Consider the following 23,159-nt stretch of genomic DNA (forward strand, 5'->3'; position numbering starts at 1 on the left):
TCCCCACATTCCCCGACTCCGGCCCCCCGGCGAAGAACGGGCGGAGGGGAGGGGGGAGCCGAAGAGTCGCTTTCCCTCCCACAGAAACCCCGGCGTTGAAAAACAGGCCTGGTCCGCCTCGAGCCACAGTACCTAGTTTATCCCGACGCGGCCTCTGCAAAAGCGCTCTGTGGCTCTCCGGCTCCTTTTCTGTCCTGCCCGGCGCCTCTTCCCTTCAATTATCAGCTGAAGCCGCAGCACCGATCAGTGCGCCGTCTGCCTCCGCACCGTACCCCCTCCAGCGGCGTAGGGGGAGGCCGGGGACTACTTTACCCCCAAAGGGGCCCGGGGGCCCCCGTTCTCCCCCCCCCACTCGCCAGCAGCGGGTGTTCTCCTCCTGCCCGCCTTGGCGCTCCCTGCCGCGGAGCCGGCAGCCCCCCCTCTCCTCCCACACGTCAAGGATCGGCGGCGGTTCTATCCTTGCCGTCCCCCTCCGCTCGTCTCAGACGTTCCTTGGCTGAAAAAGAGGTATCCCTCCGCTGGGGTCGTCACCCCCGGGGTGCGCGCAGGCGTTTATCCCCCACAGGGTCAGCGAAGCCGCTGGCGGCGGCGGCCTCCCTGTTGGCGGTTTCGCCCCGATTTAGAGACTCCCCCCCCCCCGCTTTCTTTCCCCGTACGTTCGCGGGTGGTGTAAGACCCGCCGACTTCCAGCACGGAGGAGCTTGCCCGTCTCCTTTAAGAGGGGAGGCTGGGCTTCCCGTGACCTCTCCGTGCGGCCGCCCCTTCCTGGTTGCCATAGCGATTGGCCGCTGGCGTCCTAAAATGGCGTCGCTCCTCACAGACAATTTGTTCGAGGCGCGAGGGCAGGCCCCGGCGCCCAGCAAAGACTTCTACCAGCTCCTTGTCACCAAGACGGAGGTGAGTGAATTTCCTCCCCTTTCAGGGGGTCCTCCACAGATTTCTTCTCCTCCTCCTTCCTCGCTGTTGTTACGGGGTGAGCGGCGACGGCCTGACGTGATAGCGAAAAAAGTAATGGAAGTTGCCTCACTTGAATTTAATGCTATTCGTTACTTCTTCCCAGGACTGAACAGGTGCATCCTAGAAAAGTGTAGGGGAAATTCTCCGCGCGCTCGACTTTTCTTCTCATTCAGGAAAGGAAATGGGGTCCACTAGAATTTAAGCAAAACATTTCGCTGATAATTAAATTGCCATGCCAAACCTCCCTACTAGAACATTCATTCTCTAAATCTGCGATTTGGTAGTCCTGTCCCCTAATCCTAGATGCTGCCTTTATTTAAGGCACATTGTACCTGGTTAAATGCACACCTTTCTGTATGTGTGTCCCCATTTTGAGCTTTCTCATCTACAGGGAGATTCTATAGACCTAGACATCTCCCATGGAGGTGGGTTTTCCAACAAGAGTTATATTGGGTGAATTCTAAATAGATGAAAGTTCTTATTTTATGTCACACATCTTGCTCCATCAATGACAGGGATGGGGAGACTGGGGCCCAAGGGCCAAATGCAGCCCTCCAGGACTCTTTTTGGCCCTCAGTGCTCTCCTCAGGCCACACACCCTTCTCAGCCCCTCCTTGGACCACTTTGCACCATCTTTGAGTCTTTCATTTCTGCTTGGATGGAGAACAGAGAGGGGTGCAATTGTGAAAAAACCTACCCTATAAGATAGTGACAAAATTCACATTTATTGCTTACTTTTGCCTCTGACCATGATTTTGACTGTGTGTGTGTGTGTGTGTGTGTGTGTGTGTGTTTCAAACATTCCTCCGTTCTTTCACCTGAAAAATATGAGGCAATTGGACTCCAATATGTTGCAGGGCTGTATACTTGGCAAATTCCCAGATTGCATTTCTGCACCAAATATCCAAAGGTACTCTGCATTCTGCAACATTTGCAAATACTTTTTCCAACATCAAATCCTAATAGTGTTACTTACTCAGTAATTCAGTAAAATGTTGTCACGATGCTATTATAGCTAACAATATTACCTTTGAAATTCAGATCCTTTCTCTTCTTGGAACTTTGCATGCACATTCCAAGCATCTTTTGCTCATTCCCAGGTCGGTTTGATCCACTGTTTGAGAAATAAGGTTTAATCTCTAGTAAAAGTAATATTGCTCCTCCAGAGAGAGTGTTATGGCAAGTTACAGTATTTTGTTTTTAGGCTCTCAGCATTTGTGAGATAGCCGTATGCAGAAATACTATACCTGGTACTGCAAAATTATTTTTAGTGGGTGTATATGTAAATCAAAGTGGCTGTCTGTTCAGAGGGAGACAGTATCCCATATCATTGCCCTTCTTTGACCTGATAATGCTGCGACATCACTCTAGAATCCAAAGAATTGAGAATACTGTCAGTATGCTTTTAATATAGAGGTTTACCTACTAGTGCTGTTGTTTTTTCTGTAGTATAACTGACACATCTCCTAACTCAGGGGTCTGCAACCTTTAAGACAAAAAGAGCCACTTGGACCCGTTTCCGAAGAAAAAAAAAACCTGGGAGCCGCAAAACCACTGTGACATTTAAAACAAATATATCTCTGGAGCCGCGATCTGACAGCGGGCGGGAAGGTGACGTCGGGACGGTGCGTGACTAACACACGCACCGCCCCCATGCGACGTCACAGCCAGTACACTGCCCGCCACAGTGGGGAGTGTCGGGGCGCACAATGCGCCTCCTCCCCTCGCTAGTATCCGCCCCGGAGCCGCGGCAAAGGTGTAAAAGAGGCACATGCGGCTCCCGAGCCGTGGGTTGCAGACCCCTGTCCTAACTGCTTTGATTCCATGGGATCCAGAATCATGAAGGTTCTGTCTCTAGTTGGTGACCTGTTCTGGCAGCTCAGAAGGGGAAATTGAGTTTTATTTTGCTTTTTTCCTTTATCCCTTAAGTTGCTTTTCTGCCACGTTGATCTCTCTGGCACAGTGACTGTTACGGCTGCATCAAAGCAACTGCTTCTGTGGAAGCATTAAGTGAGTGAAACTTTCAGTGTTAAGAAGCCATGTGATTTCCTGGAACAACTTCCTCAAAAATGAAAAGTTTCTGGAAGTATGGAAGGGGAAGCAAAGAACAACATTTTGGTTTTTCTTACTGTAAACTCCCAACAGTTTCAGAGGAGAAGAAATACATTTCCACTCTGTGTATGTGAGACACAGTATATCCCCAAACTAATGCATATACGTAATATACAGGGATTGAGATTCTCTTTTAATTACACCAAATCTGGTGCCTGCAAACAATTTGCCAACTTTCTGTTTAGGAAAGAAGTTTCCTGAGGGTGCACAGAAATGGAAGAGGTACCCAGTTAACATTCCAGCTGCAAGTTATTGTCATGTAATAAAAAGATTATAAATGTAGAATACAGTATAACTTCTTTGTTTAGATTATAAAAAGAAGTGGAAATTAGTAAGCCCAATATTCTAGTCATAAATATACAACCTAAATAACTGTAAAATAAATGTTGCTTGGTTAGTTGTGAGGGAAAGAATCTTTTAGGAGTTGCTCTCCCCCTATAACAGCAGCATGAAATAAAGAATGATGATAATCATGTTGATGTTGATAAATATAGCGCTATCTATGTGTATTGCACTTCGCAAAGTATGACAGAACAGATCCTAATCCCAGGAGATTTACAATATATAAATCAATACAAGCAAGACAACAAAGGAAGGAGAGATTTTCATTTGAGAATTAATCTTCATGCGAGGGGGATATTCTCTGGATTTTATCTCTATAGTCAAATAATTGCCAAACCCTGGTTGCATGTTGGCATTTCTTTTTAAAATGTATTGGAGATGGGGTGGTGAAGGGAGACTAACAGCAGATCATACTAGGGTACACAGAAGGACATAATGACCAGCAATCCAGAAACACTAATAAAAGCAAGGTAACAGTTGAACTTCTAAGATTTGGGTTTTTTTTAAAAAAGTTTAATAATCAGTAGTGAGTCATGAATCAAAGAGACTAGGTGAGTAAAAGATGGAAGTCTGTTAATGCAAGGAAGTTGTTCTAGATGGTAAAGTTAAAAGAGTAGGATCATTATGACAAGAAAGGGACAAAGAAATCTGGCACTTAAGCTTCTTAAGCAGTGAACTCATAAGATAGGGTTGATAATAGAAATGTAACTAGTGAATATTCTGAATGTGTAAGTAATATTACATCTGTCATCGATTTGATTTGACCAGGCTGGTTAATTACTGTAATGCATGAAATAATTATATAAGACAAATGAATTGATTTCTATGGAACACCTTATTTCTTTCCATAAAGGTCCAAGTTGTATTTTCCTATATATTTTAACCAGTCTATTTTTCTAGAAAAATAAGTGTCAGAGCTCACCATGAACTTCTCATTTGTTCCCTTAGAATGTCAGTGGTGCCTACCTGAGAGGTGGCAGAACTGAGCTCCAGTGACCTCTGGGTGAAAAAAAAGCCCCAATTTTAACATAAATACTTGCGTATAAGATTTCATTAAGTCCTCTTACAGAAAAAAGCACTTCATAAGTTCCACTGATAAAAACATCTAGTTTTAACAGTTTGGTTGCAAATAAGTGAATTTGCTGCTTCCTTTTATTCTTCCTTTGTCTTCCTTTCAGATTAGATTTCACTGTGGTTGTACATGGACAAGCTAGAGATAAAATGGTGGGAGGGGCATAATAGATAAATGATCTTTCAGAGATCTACAGGGCTACTTCTGAGGGAAATTTTTCATCTGGAGAAGAGATGAGCTTATACTTTGTAGCAAAATTCTGAAGTGCTCAGAAACCTGGTTAACTACAACATTAATTTTGTTCAGAACTTTTTTCTCCATTTGCAAAATAGTCATTTTTATGACAGCTCAAGCATTCAGACCTAGTTAACCAAAGTGTTTCTCAACCACCCACTTCTTCCAACAGAAAACTATACCATTGAAGCTATTTCTTTTAATCTATCCAGACTCAAATGTCCTTGAAAAGTGCAGGCATATGAATGATTCATGGACGCTTCCCAAAACATTCTTAAGAAAGACTCTAAATGGAGATACAACTTTGAGAATAACAGTGTAGTTTAGTATTATATCGAGAAGTGTATGAAGAGTAAGTATTTTATAAGAATGCAGACAGCTGGAAAGATTAGATTAAACCAGAAATGGGTAAGATAAAATTGCAGGAAAAGGCACTGCTGTTAATGTGGGAGGTGTGGACATGAAACCATTTCAGAGAGGATTGATGATATGAAAGGAATGTAGGCATCTGTGTCTCCTTCCCCCCCACCCTCCAGGGATTTTTTTCCCTACAGCAAGGATGAGAGTTACAGCTGATTTTAAGTATATTAACAACACTGAAATCCACAAGTTCTATTCTCCGAACACCTAGTTTTCGCAGAGTTTGCATTCATATCTACCTCCTCCATTAAATCAATCATTTCAACGGTATGTATTGTGTTTGGCCTTCTTTTCCACAGGCTGCATTAGATTTCATTGGGGCCAGCCCACTACTTGCTCAGGAGCAGGGCCGGATTTACGTTTGATGAGGCCCTAAGCTACTGAAGGTAATGGGGCCCTTTATATGTCCAGCTGTCTTTTGTCAACAACAAATTGTCACTGTTTTTTGTGTTGAATATATGCTGTATGGTAATTTATGGACCTGATAGGTACCTAAAGCAATTTGCAAATAATAAAATATGTATTTTATCAAAGTAATTGATATAGAAATGAGCAAACAAGTTATATTTTAGGGAGCAGGCTAGCAGGCGGGGCCCATCGCTTACATAATAGGAGCCTATACAACACAAAACACTATTTCTGTATGAAAGTTTTATTTTATTTGTTTTTTATCTTATATTTTGGAAATGTACATCCAGTTGTTTTTTCTTTATTTTTTTGGGGGGTCCCCAAGAGAATGGGGCCCTAAGCTATAGCTTGTTTAGCTTATATGTAAATCACTGCTCAGGAGTGATGCTTTCCCTTCTTGGAGGTTTTTAAAACAATTTTCTTGCTTCAGTAGAACTTGCTATTTAGTATATTTATATCCTGCCTTCCTTGCATCCCAGAAGTTAAAATGTGTTACATGGGATTCCTAGGTGGTTTACTATCCCAGCATTGACCTGCTTAGCTTCAACAAGGTGGCTTCATCACATGCCTTGTAATCTTGTCCTAGTAAGTGGTAATTCTATTGTGGGAAGGATAGATAAATGTAAGCATATATCAAGGCCTATGTCTTATAGACTAGGGTTTTCTACACTCCAGATGTTGTTGGACTATAACTCTCATCAGCCCCAGCCAGCTTTCCCAGTGGTCAGTTTCCCCACCCTGCTACGGATATTCACAGTGATGTAGTGCATTCACCCTGCTCCTTAAAAAAGAATGGGCATAAGCCCTCCAAAGTTGTGCATTTCAAAGTTTTGTTTATTTCAGTAGAATAAAAGCATGTGCATGGTTAACTGAGCACTGACGTCCATATGACAGAGGTGCTAACTTTGGAGGATTAATCCTACTATATCTTATACATAACAGGTTTACAAATAATAAAGGGACAGCTCATATTTTGGATGTGGCTGCTGTTCTTTACTGACTGGTCAAGCAGGAAACCTCATAATAACAACATTCACAGAACTTGTGATGTGTCAAAACTCATACACTGTTCATCTTAAATACTGGATAAGCCCAGCCCTGTCTCCCTAAGTCTTAAAAACTAGATCAAAATTTCATAAGTGTTTCCCTTCCCTTCCTACAGAAGTTTATGAGCTAGCCTCATATGACTTACGGTATTCTAATACCTTTGTGTACCCAAATACTTTAATTAAAGTCAACTGCAATAAAAAATCAAGGAAAAAAAAAATGGGGGCAGGCAATACAAGAAAAAGGAAAAAACATTGTCAGTTCACATTAACAATACTGTACATTTATACATCATCAATACATCCATCTTAGTTTACACGTAGAGATCAATATAGGCCTTCCATATGTCAGCTATTTAATTTAGTGAAGTTGGTGTTTATAGAAAGTATACTTCTATAGTTTCTCTAGATTGAAGATGGTATTTGGTCCTTTTTTTATTCAGCCATCCAGAAAGCTACTAGGTAAACAATTTTTAAAATTGCCCATGCTGGGGTATTGATAGAAAATAAGACTTGCCAATCTTTCAGATGTGTTAACAGATATGCCTCATAGTACAGAGTACATTTTAAAATTAATAATCTATGTGGCCATCTGCTGCTATTCAGGTTCTTCAGAATGTTTAATTGTACAGGAAGAGAGACATTAAATCAGGCATCCCCAAACTTGGCCCTCCAGCTGTTTTGGGACTACAACTCCCATCATCCCTAGCTAAGAGGACCAGTGGTCAGGGATGATGGGAATTGTAGTCCCAAAACAGCTGGAGGGCCAAGTTTGGGGTGCCTGCATTAAATTATAATAGTTACTATGCTACTGTTCTTTACTGTTATGATTAATGCTCATCAAAGTATTTTTAACCCTTTATGTCATGTTACGAATTCTCAGCTTTCAGTAAAGATTTTAGTAGAAGACTGCTGAGAATTCCAGACTTTTAGTACCTGCTTTAACCAACCTCCACCTCAGGGCAACCTAAGGATTCTGGATGGTGAATATAAATTGTTTTTCTTCAGATTGTGTGCCAAATCAGCCTATCCCAGCCTGTGGTTTTGCCACACCTATCACTGTTTAGCAAAGCTGCTCTGAATTCCCTGCTAATATGCATGTACTAGGACATACTGTTCAGGATTACATATGCAGCTTTAATGACAGACAGATTTACCCAATAGTTCCATTAGGAAACACAGGAATGGCACATTATTTTTCTGAGCAGTCACAGGTAAGAAGTGCTTTCAGATTTGTTCACTCATGCACATACATACATACCTTTTCCCCCAAAATATCTTCTGGGATCCTGGCTGACTCTCTTCCACTGAACCCTTTCCCCTCACTAGAGAAGCTGTATGCCATGAACTGGCAAGATGACAGCGAGAAGGGAGAGGTGAAAGAGGATCCCTGTGAGGAGTGTAGCCAGGACACACTGGGGCATGCAGGGGATGGGGAAGGAAGTACTCACAGGGTTACAGAGGATGGTGAGGGAATGAGGATCAGTGCGCAGGAACCACAGCAGCAAGACCCATCACCAGAGCCGGGGGATGGTCCTGTCTCCATGAACATGGTGGGCACTGAGAGGTAGGGAGAATGGAAGGGGGACTCAAGAAAGCTAAGGCAGGCAAGGGCCCACAGCCCAGCTCCCTAGCTAGCCAGGTAGGGCTCGCTAGCTCTGGGAGGAGGTGTGTGATTCCTCAGCTGGAGTAGGCTTGGAACGGGTGAGGGTCATATGCCTCATCAAGCCCAGATGCTGCAATGAGCATGCCAAGTTCCAAAGGGCAACAGAGCTGAAGTGCTGTGCCTGCTCAACTGCCCATGTTGATGGACCTTGGCTTTAATGCTTCTGGACCTCTATGGGACTGCACTTCAGGTTTGACTCTGAACTATATCCTGACTGCTGGACTTGAGACTTGCAGGCATAGGCAAACTCTGGCCCTCCAGATGTTTTGGAACTACAATTCCCATCATCCCTAGCTAACAGGACCAGTGGTCAGGGATGATGGGAACTGTAGTCTCAAAACATCTGGAGGACCAGAGTTTACCTATGCCTGGACTACTGCAACCCTGCCCAGCTACAGCTGTGGTTGTGCCATGAGCTTAAGATGATGGAAGGCACTCTGTGCGACAAGACCACCTGTGCCTCAAGTGACAGCAGTGAATCCGGAACCCCCAAACAACAAACCCAGTCATTCAGAGGAAGTGTAATTCAATTTAGAAATGACCCCACAGGAATTCATACTAGAGAATCCATGGAGCAGTCAGGTCCCACCTGGAACTAGCCATCCAAATAGGAACAGCTCCCCAACCTAACTCAGAACAATACCATGATTGATGATATCAGAACCCACTGAGAGATCTAATAAGAATCAACTGTCACACCTGTCCCATTTCTCTCCCTTGGCACAGGATCATACATTATGAGCAAGGCATTTTCCACACTGAAACCAGGCCTGAATCTCAGTTGAAATGGATCTAGAAAATCTGTCTCCTCCAAAACAACCTGGATCTGGTTGGTACCAAACCACTCAAGTAGCAAATGTCCCCTTTCTGGGCAAGGTTATAATCTAAAATTATTAAGAACTTCAAGGTCTAGGGAAGGCTTCTTCATCAGTGGTCTTGCAACCACCTCCTTCAGGCAGCCTGGTGTATGGGAAATACATCTGGAAGACAAAATGTATATCAAGGAGTTAGTGATGATGATGATGATGATGATGATGATGATGATGATTTGTTGAATTTATATACCGCCCTATACCGGGAGGTCACATGATTCTAACATGGTTACCCTTCCTGCTTCTGTTTCTCCCCCCTCCCTCCCAGCCTTTAGTTTTTGAAGGTGTGAGAACAGTCTTTGGTGTCCTAATCGGTTGGGAGGTTGGGAGTTGAACCCCTCCCCCCAGCTGCCTTAATCTGTCTGGGTGGATAGTGCTGGAAACCTTCTTTTATGTTGAAAATTATTAAAGTGAGACATTGGGAGGAGGTGGCTATTTATAAAATTGGTTGGTTTGGGCAGAGTCTTTCAGAAGCTTATGCACAGACTGGCCTATGTAAACTGAGACTACCTGAAGGAGTCACCTAATGGGTTCTTGAGGGCTTCCACGTGGCAGAGGGAAGGGCATGCTTGGTATGTATATATTGCTTGCTGTTTAGAAATAAAACCTTCTCACTCGCTTGTGTTTTGTATTGCTTCTGAATCTCTTGCATTTGGCAAGGCACCTCGGACCACTCCTTCTTGAAGCATTAATCACCTTCCTGGCCCATTCAGCTGCCCCCTTTCTAGCAGATTTTATAAGCTATGAGGTGCAAGGGTACAAAACACAAGTGGTTGCACAAACCTAGCCAAATACCTTGTCCATATCCTCAGGCCGCAGCAACTGAAACTCATCCAAGACAAGAAAGCACTTTTCTTCAGCAGGATCATCAGCTGAGCCCAAATCCTAGAGGATGGAAGTAGCTTTATCCTCAAAATGCTTAGCAAGCATGTCACAGCAAATTCACCTTCCTAGGGCCAGTAGGCAATAATAAGCCTTTATGTAGTTCATATAGTTCCACTCAGTGTGTTTTTTCTAAAAAAAATGTTTAGGGGTACTCTCATTTTTCTACTCATATTGAAATACTGCCCCTCAATGTGGCCAGATTCACAAAATGTTTTGGGGTATGCATACCCCTGTGTACCCCAAGAAAAAACGCACTGGTTCCACTAGTGTGGGAGCAATATATCTGCTCCCTGGCATAATTAATGTAAAGGTTTGTTTTGACCAAGTTTCCAACATATCCAATATTTTAATATTTTGTGTGTGTATGCTAATTTAAAATTTGTCAGACAAATGAGTCAAGGTTCATGAATTGCAATCTGTTCTGTAGTTAGCTCCTTTGTGCTCATTTTTCTTGTGCTTAGTGAGTCACCTAACAAATGAACAACTAATTTAAACAGACTGTATATTAGCAGATTTCACATATATGGGGTATTGTATGTCTGATCTAACAAAATGTTTGTATCATTTCCTTTACATATGTGGTTATAGAACTAATAATTCACTCAGTGTGCTGATAATAGTGAATGGTTTGTTTTATAACATAACTGATCCCCGTTAGTAGTGAATTGTAACTAAACTGGTATATTTCCTATTATTTAGAATCATAGAATTGTAGAATTAGAAGGGACCCTAAGGATCATACAGACCACCACACCAGAAGGAAAGGGAGACAGAAAGTGAAACCCAAGCTTCTTCTGGCCTGTTACAGTGGTGCCCCGCAAGACGAATGCCTCGCAAGACGAAAAACCCGCTAGACGAAAGGGTTTTCCGTGGCGCTTTGCAAGACGAATTTCTCTATGGGCTTGCTTCGCAAGACGGAAACGTCTTGCGAGTCTTACGATTTTTTTCGCTTACCCCCCCCCCCCTTTTCTAAGCCGCTAAGCCGCTAATAGCGCTAATCTGCTAAGCCGCTAATAGGGTTGCTTCGCAAGATGAAAAAACCGCAAGACGAAGAGACTCACGGAACGGATTCTTTTCGTCTTGCGAGGCACCACAGTATATGACCTTGAGAGAAAGAGATAACAGAATCAGTTTAAACCAGCTGTTCAGCTTCTCTGAAGGAATAACCCAAACATCAGGAACCTTTTGCTTGTTTCCAGGCAGAATAGAAGCTTACTTGTCAGCTAAAAATTTCTAGCTTGCACCAGCTTGTACCACACAGAGAAGCCTCTAGAACCTTCTTGAATAAATTAGAATAAATTAGAATAGGAAAGATCTCTACACTTTAAACCAATATTTTCTTTACTAAAAATGCAAATTTGACAAACTCTGGCACCTTATTCCAAAGTATGATTCTGTCTACACTGCTACTTATTCTTTGAACTTAATGACTTAATGGACACTGCTAACAAGTTTTGCTAAAGTAATGTAGGATGGTACCAGTAGCTGCAAATGACCATAGATAAACATTTTTGAAAAACAGGTATAGACAAAGCTTCCTTCTCTGTAGAGGTATCTAATCTACCCTACACTAATAATACAGGGGGAACATCACAATTCTGTGCATAGTATTCTAAGCATCTTGTTTTAGGTTGATACAAAGTACTTTTGTTTTTATTGTAATCATTTGTAAGTTTTAAACAGATTTATAAACACATAAAATTTTAATTCTCTTAATGTTTAATTGTTTATAATTATTATTTTTCCTATGTTTTAAGCGATTGTTTTTATCTGTAAGCCACCTTGAGTCCCGTGAGGGGGAAATGTGGGATATAAATAGATACTAATAATACTTCACAATTTCCCTTCTTTCTCAGTTTTCTAGGGCATGGTTATCTAATTGACTTCAGTTGTTCCTCAGGACAAGGCAGCAGTAGTAGTTGTTGGATCATCTTGTGGGTGGGCAGGGAGACAGAGAACAGCAGAGAAGGCATCATTGCCTCTGCTGCATATGAATTAGCATATTAAACAGTGCAACGATTCCTGTCCGCTTCTTGTGTATATACAGCAGTTATTTGTTTATTGCAATATTTACACACACTTAGTTGTTTTTTTCAAAAGTGTAGTGTAATTATTTTTATTTCATAAAATGTATATACTGCTTGATTGCAGAAAAAACCGCAAAGCAGTGTTAAGACTCAGTTTTATTTTGCAAATTGTCACAGTTCTCTGAGGACCACTTTTGTTCTGTATTCTCCATACACTCTGGTGCACATTTTCATGAGAATGAAGCACAGTATTACAAAATCATTTTTGCACTTCAAAGTTGTATGTGTTAACAAGCAGTGTGTTTATCCTTTACTTTGGAATGGGGATCAGAACAAAAATGTGATGGAAAATTGTAGCAAACTGCTCTAAAAATGTGTGATGTGATGTTGATGTCAATGGCATTAGCCAATAGTAGCCCCAAACAGCTGTTTGCATATATACTGAATGTTCCTTTCTAAGAAGAGGAACAGGGGCTTTCCAGCTTCACCTTGAGGCAAGGTGAAAATCTGAAAAACCAGTTTAACCAAAGCATACCGTGGGACAAAAGAATGTACATTTGTATTGCAAATAACAATGGCAGCATAAAACCACCCCATCATTTTGATGGAAATGCTGTCTGCCTTCATCCCAAGATCATTAGAATCAGGTGGCGCTGTGGGTTAAAGCCTCAGCGCCTAGGGCTTGCTGATCGAAAGGTCGGCGGTTCGAATCCCTGCGGCGGGGTGCGCTCCCGCTGCTCGGTCCCAGCGCCTGCCAACCTAGCAGTTCGAAAGCACCTCCGGGTGCAAGTAGATAAATAGGGACCGCTTACCAGCGGGAAGGTAAACGGCGTTTCCGTGTGCGGCTCTGGCTCTGGCCAGAGCAGCGATGTCACGCTGGCCACGTGACCCGGAAGTGTCTCTGGACAGCGCTGGCCCCTGGCCTCTTAAGTGAGATGGGCGCACAACCCCAGAGTCTGTCAAGACTGGCCCGTACGGGCAGGGGTACCTTTACCTTTTTTTAGTCCAGATAGCCCTGCTCCCAAAGACTGGGTGAGGGGCAATTGGAAATATGGCCTTTTCTGTTGTGATGTCTTATTTATGGGATACTTGAAAGAGGGATGCTTTTGGATTAGTCCCCTTATATCTAGATGGCAAGTTGGAACAGTTTTGCTTTTACTGCTATGTTGTTGCTTTTTTTATTCAGCCTGTGATATTTGCTTTTATTGTAATTATTTCTTCTTTCCTTGTAAGTAATTGTGAGGGCCATTAAGATGCAAAAAAAATGTAAATTAGTTGTATCTTGATTTGTTATGAGAAACCCCTTCATATAAGATACATGGAAATTCTTTAAATTCTCTAAACAGGAATGTGATTTTAAATGGCATTATTTCTAACAACAATCTGAGCATAGTATCCAAAAAAGTATTGTAGGAATACATACAGTACTTTCCCTTATTATTCTGTTAATCTGCTCTTAATATTAATTTTCTTGCAAATCAAAATGACGTGGCTCATTTCAATATCTCAGTTTCCAAATAGCCTGTTATTTTTCTGCTAATGAGTTAGTAACTATATAAAAAGATTATTGCATGTTCTTGATTTCAGTTTTTGGTATAATTGCTTCATTTATCATGTGCTCCTTAGACAGTTCCTTGTAACTAATTAAATGCAAACATTTGACCATATGACATGCAAACTTCTGGTGTTAACTGATGGCGTTCTACTGTAGTTAAATATGCAAATAAATTATTTTTAACATGTCAGTCAAGCTTTTTCGTATTCTATCTGCACTGAAATAACACTTTTTAAGAAACTTTTCAGATTGCTTGTCAAAGCCTGAATGTTACACAGTGCAATCCAAGGCATGCTTACTGAGAAGTAAGTCGTTAGCATCCTTACAAGTACAATCTTAATTGCCCTAATAAAATCAGTCCTAGCTATAGGATGTACATAATTCTCACAATCTGAAGGCCATACAACCACTCTTGGAAGGATCATGCTGCTTACGTTGTCTACCAGCGTGACTTCTAGATCCAAAAAGAGTAATAGTCACAAGAACAAGAAATAATAAGGGTCAGACTAAAAAATGTATTTGTCCTCAAAAGTGTAGGCTTTCCATGTTCAGGATTGAACAGCTATAGATAAGAAATACATTTCCATTTTCCATTTTGGTTTTCCCATTCCCTTGGAGATTTCCCCCAGTGTAACGAAAAACAAAACAAAACAAAGAACACTACAAATGATATGCCCCTGGGTAAGCTCCAGACACCTATTGTGGCTCCTTGAGGGAAGACAGATTGTTGCTTTGAATAAAGATGGAAGCCTTTCCACATTGTAATGGTGATTTCATTTTCTGAACAATTGTTTTTCCTCATAGACCTGAAATGTGAGCCATCTCTTCGATTACTCACATTAAACTGTAATTGGATCGTGTTTCTCAAGAATACACATTGTCTCACAGAAAGTCACTGAGAAGACATAAAACTAGGTAGATTTTAAAAAAATAATCCCAAAGAAAAAACTGAATGCTGGGGATTCAGATATTATAAAACAGATATGTTCCATATATGGTGGAGTTATCTGAGCATACAGAAATTTTGGGCATGGATATTAACAAAGACTAAAGATGCAATGAAAGCGGTAGTCGTATTATACCCTGTTAGAGGGTTGCATGGAAGGAAAAAGTTCAGAAGAAGAAATGGAATTAATTTATTTTTTATTGACAGCAGCAAAGATTTTGTGGCGTTCAGTATTTGAAGAGAAATGAAGTACCTGGAATAATGGATAGGGAAATAAAGTGCTGGATATTGATTAAATCTGTGAAACTAATTTACTGGATTTAAAAAAACTAGGGAGGGATGAAAACAGTACAAAATGAATTGTTCTGAGATTTTAAAAAAATAATATGGTGAGGAAAATCCTGTTTAAGAGAAGATACGGATTTGATAGCATTAGGAGTTAACTTTCAAGAAGGACCAAAAGAAAAGAAAACCATATAAAGAGTTACGGAAGAACTATTAGAAAGAATGCTATTTTGAATATTGCATCTGCAAAAAAAGGTTGTGTTATGATTAATATTTTCCTTTGATTATATTTGTAAGTTTTGATATTAATAATAAGGTTAATAAAATTCAGCAAAAATCAAAATAATGCATTTAATTTTTCTATGAGTGGAATGCTCTGGCCATATTTTGTATGACGTGTTTCAAACTGATATTCTGCTTTTGTGCCTGCATGTTCAGCATTCCTCAGACCAGGCCAGCAAGGCCAGTAGCTGTTGCTGGCACCTGCCAACAACTTGATCAATTTTTTTAAAAATGTATTTTTATTAAATATTTTCTTGATTTACAAAGGTATGTGCAATGTCTCTCTCTCGTATTCCCCCCCCCCAACGTAACACTTTCTTTTTTTACAAATCGGTTTCATTTGTTGAGACATTAGGAAGAACAACCTGATCAATTTAACCCCTTATTCATTCTCAGTTAGAAATTGTCCATTCTTCCTGACAGCTGTGTACACTGATAGTAATCCCAACTGTGGGAGGTGGCAGGTTTCCCAGCCTATGAGTCATAAAGATCTGTCCCTGCAACTCCTGTTTCTATCAGGAACCTGTGCTGTCACTTTCCAACATCAGACTCTACTTCCACATATCAAGGAAAACCTGAGCAGAAGTGAAGAATGTGTGGTATTGAAACACAATACAGCTGCCTACCATATGGTGCTGTGGTCTAAACCACAGAGCCTAGGGCTTGCCAATCAGAAGGTCAACGGTTCGAATCCTCGTGATGGGGTGATCTCCCGTTGTTTGGTCCCAGCTCCTGCCCACCTAGCAGTTCGAAAGCACGTCAAAATGCAAGTAGATAAATAGGTACTGCTCCGGAGGAAAGGTAAACAGCGTTTCTGCGCGCTGCTCTCTCTAAAATGGTAATTTACCTCATTGCCGTTCACTATAACTGGCAGCTGACAGACCAGGAAGAGGCATCTGAAGATGATTTCAGCACACAGGTAGGCTCATATGCAGAATAGTGATTTGTCACTAAAGTGACTTGTCCTAAATGGTGAAGAGCTTCAAGTTAAACACAAGCAATTTGAATTAGGTTCTGAAACATACTGGGAGCCAATACACGCATTTTAGCACTGGCATGATGTGTCCCCAATACTTTGTCCCCATTAGTGCATAAGACAGCTATGAGCATGTCTACTGCAATTTCTGAACTATTTTTAAAGGCAACCTTGTGGCATTAAAATGATCTCATCTAGAAGTTAGCAGAGCATTGATGACTTGAGGCTATGGTATCTCTCTCCAGCAAGATTCATAGTTGGTGCAAGCTTTTTTTGCCACAGAGGCCACTTACTTATTTTATTATAATACCATTATACACGGTGATTTCACACAAAAAATCAAAGCGGCTGTACAACATTAATAACCAAAATAAACACCAGCTAAGATTTCTGAAAATTCTCATTTATAGGTAATTTTCAGGTGGTGGAAAATTTCTCTTCGGAGTGAATTTCGTGAAGCAAGACCTGGAGAACTTAGAGAAACTCATGAAGACTTCCTGGATGACCCTTCTCTCCAAAGTAAGATACTAAAAATATAGCTTTAGTCTGATGGATGTTCCAATCCATCATCTGTATTCATGTTTGCATGAGACCTAGATTAAAAACATATTTAAAGGTGATCTGTGATGGCAACATTTCAGATGATGGCAACTGCACTAGTTTCCTTATAAAAGATGACAACAACAGTGCTATTGATTTGGCTTTCTTATATCAAGAATTGATTTATTTTTTTACTTTTGAGGATTTGAGAAGAAACACTAATTTGGGGATGGAATCGATACCATCTTTTAACTTTATATGGAGTGATTTTGAAACACACGTATACTGGTTTTGGTGGAAACCCAATGAAAAATTGCCCTCAACTTGTGCAGGTGCAAGTTATTTGAAAGTTCAGTTTCCCCTTGGGCGTCCCTTCTAACCCAACAGTTCTATGATTCCTGCAGAGTACAATGTTCAGTTGGGTATATATATGTGATGAGACATTCTTTTAGGTATTATTATGCATTTCATTTCTGTACCACTTTATATTTTAAAGAAAAAATCTCAAAGTGGTTTACAACACCTTTCTTTCTTTCTTTCTTTCTTTCTTTCTTTCTTTCTTTCTTTCTCCTTCTCTCTCTCTTTCTTTCTTTCTTTCTTTCACACTGTGTTCAGTCAAGATATGACTAAATTCAGGCAGACTTTCTCCTCAAGCTCTGAAGAATTAAGCACACAAACTAAGGAAGCTTGCATGTTGCCATTTATACCATACAACTCAGAGAGTTTATTGATTTACCGTATTTTTCCTTCTATAACACACAGATTTTTTCTCCTAAAAAGGAAGGAGAAATGTCTGTGCGTGTTATTGAGCGAATGTGTGGTCCCTGGAGCCAAATAGTGCAAGGGGAGGCAAAAAAAAGCAGGCAAAAATCAAACCGCGCGTCTCCTAGAAGGGAAACTTGAAAAGAGGAAGCGGCTGCTTTCCGGCATTCTGCCTCAGGGTCTTACTGCCCACCCACCTCTGTTTCCTTGCTGTGTTTGCTCAAACGGAACAAAGAGCAGGGAAAGCCCCTCCCCTCCAGGCAAGCAGAGGGGAAAGCTGAAAACATGCAGGATGGAGAGAGAGAGAGCGCGAGCTGGCTGGCTTGGGTGGGTAGGTGAGGGAAAACTTTTGCCTTCCTTTCCTCCCTATACCCCTCTCCTGCATTCTTAGCCAGCTGCTTCTCTGCACACCCCTCTCCTGCTCCTTGTCCCTTCTGTATTTTTCCTTCCCTCCCCACTTAAAATGTGGTTTAAAAGCATGGATCCACATGGATCCTCAGGATCTTTGCATTCAGTCAGCCCAAATTCACCATCAGATCACATAGCATGTCCATGGCTACAGCCTGCCCCCCAAAAATCATGCACCCACTGTTGCCTGGGGCTGCAATGGTGCAAAAACGTGGTTAAAAAGCATGGATCTACATGGATCCTCAGGATCATTGCATTCAGTCATCCCAAATTCACCATCAGAGCACATAGCATGTCCATGGTTACAGCCTGCCCCCCAAAAATCACGCACCCACTGTTGCCTGGGGATGCAATGGTGCAAAAACGTGGTTACAAAACATGGATCCACATGGATCCTCAGGATCTTTGCATTGGGTCAGCCCAAATTCACCATCAGAGCACATAGCATGTCCGTGGCTACAGCCTGCCCCCCAAAAATCATGCACCCACTGTTGCCTGGGGCTGCAATGGTGCAAAAACGTGGTTACAAAACATGGATCCACATGGATCCTCAGGATCTTTGCATTGGGTCAGCCCAAATTCACCATCAGAGCACATAGCATGTCCGTGGCTACAGCCTGCCCCCCAAAAATCATGCACCCACTGTTGCCTGGGGCTGCAATGGTGCAAAAACCTGGTTACAAAGCATGGATCCACAGGGATCCTCAGGATCTTTGCATTGGGTCAGCCCAAATTCACCATCAGATCACATGTCTGTGGCCACAGCATGAAGCACAAAAATGATACATCCACTGTTTCATTCAGAATGTTTTTTCCCTTGTTTTCCTCCTCTAAAAACGATGTGCGTGTTATGGTCAGGTGCGTGTTATAGAGCGAAAAATACGGTAGTTACATCCATCATCTGGTTGAGTTATCAGTGACCCTTCACCTTGTTTAACACCTTTAGAATACTGAAAGCTTCCATCATAGTTAGTATCTTTAAAATACTGAACATGATGCTGCGAACAATAAAACATCATAATAAAAGAATATATATAGAAAATATTTGGTCATTTCAACATCCTCCCCTGATCTATCAGGAACGTTCATGCAAGTTCTACTGAAATTAAAAAAAGGAAGCATACCAGAAAAAAGCCATAATTGTGCTTCAACAAAGCTTGTGTAACATGTTAATTTTCCCTATTCAATCAAAACGAAGACTTCCCCTCCCCTCTTAAGGCAGCATCTTAATCCCAAGAAATATTAAATATTTGTCTTCCTATGAATGTGGGGCAGAATTCTCCAAAATCTTCCAGTCCAGCACAGTCCTTACTCCTGAACACGGCAAGGATTTGATGAGTTGTGCTCCAGTACTGGAAACAGCCAGAAACTCATCAAACAAGGTTGCTATGCTTGACAGAGACATCTTTTTCTTCCATCATAGCTTTCCATTGCCTTTTCTTACATATAAGCCCAGGCAGGAACATAATCCAATGCAACTGAGAAACAGAATCAGGATGCATCGCCCGTATCCATAGCTACCACAACAGGGAGCCCAATCAGGGGGGCCACTAGGGGGCGTATTGGAAGATGGCCGACAATACCATCTCTCCAACCCACACGGGGTAATTAAGAGGCAGTTATGGGAGTAGGCAGCCTCCCTTGTTGTCCCAAGGAAATGGGGAACACTGCCCTTGCCTGCTGTGCCCATAAATCACCCCCTAATTTGAAAGAAGGGGGTGAGGGTCCTAGGCAGAATGCCCCCGTGTGGACCTCGGCTCTCCTGGACGCTGTCTCTGATCGCGCACTAGTTGCAGCAATTTGGAATAATTAATTACAAAAGAAGCAAATGTACATATTTCAAGTGAAGAAGGGGAGTGAAGTCTGCTAATTTAAGTGACCTCTGAGAAAGAAGACGACGGGTTGGAGAAACAGGAATATTTTACGATGAAGATACACCAAAGGCTGGGTATGTTGACAACGGGACTGAATGGGGGGGGGACCTTTTTTACTTTCCTTCTATGTGATTTACAAGAACCCCTCCTCATTAGAATCATCAGTTGAACTGACCCAAGCAGGATGATTAAGGTCTGTGTGGAGATAAACTTTAACCAAAAGTATGCTTTATGGAGGGGACGCAGGTGGCGCTGTGGGTTAAAGCCTCAGCGCCTAGGACTTGCTGATCGAAAGGTCGGCGGTTCGAATCCCTGCGGCGGGGTGCGCTCCCGCTGCTCGGTCCCAGCGCCTGCCAACCTAGCAGTTCGAAAGCACCTCCGGGTGCAAGTAGATAAATAGGGACCGCTTACCAGCGGGAAGGTAAACGGCGTTTCCGTGTGCGGCTCTGGCTCTGGCCAGAGCAGCGATGTCACGCTGGCCACGTGACCCGGAAGTGTCTCCGGACAGCGCTGGCCCCTGGCCTCTTGAGTGAGATGGGCGCACAACCCCAGAGTCTGTCAAGACTGGCCCGTACGGGCAGGGGTACCTTTACCTTTACCTTTATGCTTTATGGAGATCGAGAAGCAATAAGAGCTTTTGGGAATGGCACAGCAATTAATTCGGAGTCGCCATCTTGCCAAAGGATTTATAGCCGGGAGGAAGAATGGACTTGTTTTCAGACTGCATTCCTAGTGAATCTCCTCAGAGGTTTTGAGAAAGGAGGCAGATTGGTGAAGATTAATGACACTAAGACTGTTTTGATGTATGGAAGTGATGTTGTATGGAAAACGTCTGGATATGGCTACTGGATAAAAAAAATAATATCCACGCAGGATTACAAACTGTTCTAACCAGCTTGTGGAGATTATCAGAGGTCACAAAGAGAAAGGAAAAATATATGAAAATAACAAGAAGAGATGTGGAAAAACAATAAGAAAGGACTGGATGGTACTGTGAACATCATAAGGTTAGATTTGTGGACATTAAAACAGCAGTAAGAAGCAAGAAGTTGATTGGATCCCCTTCGGAACTTGAAATATGGGTACCCCCAACAAAAATTTAAAATTTGGCTGTGTAATTTGGAATTTATGCAATTTGGTTTGATTTGATGTGATTGGTCGGTTAATAAAAAATTATTCTTAAAAAACAACAACAGGGAGCCCAATCAGGAGTGATAAAAACATTAAGAAGAGCTGGGAAGCATTCCCTGTCGCACCCATGTTCCCCCTCATTGTTGATCCGATGATCCTGAACCAAAGGCTTAGCGGGGTAACAGCCTGTGTATTTAGGGTATTTCCTGGAGTGGTTGGCGCTGGGATCTTGGGAAACTGGCAGTTGTCTTCGACAACACCTACTTCCTGGAATCGGCCATTACAAGGAGAAAGAGGAAGAGCATGTGATTGGTTTGTGCCCCTCGGAACCACCGGTGACTACAACTCCCCATTCAACATAACAAAAACACCAAATAAAACAATCCAGAATAGGGACTTCCGGGTTGGCGCCATCGCCGAATGGCGGACTCCCTCCGAGCTCCGGAGGGAGCCTGCTCGGCAGGGGCTGGGTTCTACCGCGCCGGCGACGCGGGGACCCTTAAAAACCATGGGCGCTGAAACCCATGGGCATGGTGACTCGGCGGGCACCGTTTGCGCCCCCCCCCGACCCGCGAAGGAGCCTTTTTAAATGCTGCGGAGCGGGTGACAGGGGGGGTGCTGTGAGTCCTCCGCTTCCCCTGCCGAGCGAAGCCGCATGCCATTCGACGGAGAGCGCTGACTTCTTCCATTGAAAATTTGGACTTTAAAAGAATAACCCGTGAGTAATTGGAACTTGGATTAAAAAAGGGGAAAAATTCTTTTTAAATTCGGAGCGAGCGGGGGAGGTGCAAAAAGGAAGTCAGCCTCCCCCCTGTTGTAGAGGAGCTAAAACAAAGGATTTGACAACTAAGATCGAGCGCAACCTTTTTTTTTGATAAAGTTATTAACTTCGCGATGGAAAATTATAAGACTGGGCTGGAGGAGAAAAGTGGAATGTGAACTAAAATGCAACCCCCCCCCCCGGAAACCCCGGGAGCGATCCGTAAGAGCGCCGGGAGAGGAGAAATAGAGGTTTTGACAGCTGTCAAAGGAGCTGTCAAAGCGGAAGAACAAAAAGAGAACTTTGTTACGAGGACTTTGCTGGTCACATTTGTTACAAATTGGATATAAATTGTTTAAAACAAGGAATAATAAGTTACTTTGACTGTTGGGTCTGATCGGGAAGGAAACTGAGTTATTATAATCCCTCTAGAGGAGCTGTGGGACACTACAAGTATTGTTGGCATTGAATTTGAATAGGACTTTTTATCGCCTGGGAAACTGCAGAAATGGAACACTATTTTGTCTACAGAGGTCTACACACTAAAGGAGACAATAGATTTATCTATTGAAGAATGGAAGGCACTTGACGTAATGTTTTGTTCCTGAATAACAAAGCCTCTGCAGAGGAATTAGAAGCTTTTTGGAATTAGAACATTTGTGCAGGAGAGCAGGAAAAAAAAAAAAAGAGGAGGAGGAGAGAGAACAACAAGAACAACAAGAATAACAAGAACTGGACAAAGTTGGAAGATAGACTCCTTCCAAGATTGGACATGTGAAATCAAAGATGACCAAAAGACGGCAAAGACTAATAAAAAGACGGCAAAGCGGACTGGTGAAGGACTGTGGTTTAGATGTGGGAGCTCCAGGATGACAGTAGATATTGACGGACATTGGGAACGCAACCGGGAAAGGGGGGAGGGAAATTTGGAATCCAAAGGGTGTTAAATTACATTTTATTCTTTTTTTCTATTTTTCTGTTTATTTTAATCTGTATTGCATATTAAAGAGGGGAACTCGTGGAAGGGAACAGGTCAATTTTAGGGGATGGGAAAATATTTTTTAAATTGGGTCAATGATAAATAATTTTAAAATTTGGGGTAAGAATTTGTTGAATCTATTTGAAAGAATTGGAATACAAGAGGGGGAGGGGAGGGGAAGTCCTGGAAGGATGCCAATGAAAATTAGGTTTTAAATTTGGATGTTTTTCTTTTTCTGTTATATTTGAAAATCTTTAATAAATATTATTTAAAATAAAATAAAATAAGGGAGTTAACTGTGTATTGCAACCCAGCATTATATTCAAAATCATATCAGATTTACCCTTCCACTGTAATGAATAATTTTGGAATAGTTGTACCATATGTATGGTCAGTCTGCACATAGAACTTCACCTGTTTTTACACTAAGGTCATCGGAAGTGAGGCTTACATCTACAAGAGAGAGGGTAGTTACAGACTGCCCTCCCTGGGGAGATATACCTGGCATCAACTTGTTTATTCTTTCAGTACCAGGAAAACAATTGTTATTTCAGTCATTTTAAAACATTTTTATTGACTTTAAATTTTTTCGCTATTAATTTCGCTTTATTCCTGCCATT

General features: G+C 42.0%; 2 protein-coding genes across 5 annotated transcripts in view; one reads left to right on the forward strand and one right to left on the reverse strand.

Annotated features, from left to right (window-relative positions):
* TRIP12 (thyroid hormone receptor interactor 12) overlaps positions 1 to 273 on the reverse strand; it is a 70,352-nt gene extending 70,079 nt beyond the window's left edge. For all 4 annotated transcript variants that reach the window (XM_079977538.1, XM_079977537.1, XM_079977536.1 and 1 more), the window contains exon 1: positions 133 to 273. The gene's annotated coding sequence lies outside the window, so the exon portion shown is untranslated. The remainder of the gene's footprint in view (positions 1 to 132) is intronic.
* A 220-nt stretch (positions 274 to 493) lies between these two features.
* FBXO36 (F-box protein 36) overlaps positions 494 to 23,159 on the forward strand; it is a 30,989-nt gene continuing 8,323 nt past the window's right edge. The window contains exons 1-2 of the mRNA XM_079978315.1: positions 494 to 897; positions 16,496 to 16,604. Of these exons, the coding sequence (XP_079834441.1) occupies positions 802 to 897; positions 16,496 to 16,604 (205 nt within the window). The 5' untranslated portion in view covers positions 494 to 801. The remainder of the gene's footprint in view (positions 898 to 16,495; positions 16,605 to 23,159) is intronic.

Source organism: Podarcis cretensis (assembly GCF_951804945.1).
Source record: "Podarcis cretensis genome assembly, chromosome: 5".
In the NCBI taxonomy this organism is placed as follows: Eukaryota; Metazoa; Chordata; class Lepidosauria; order Squamata; family Lacertidae; genus Podarcis; species Podarcis cretensis.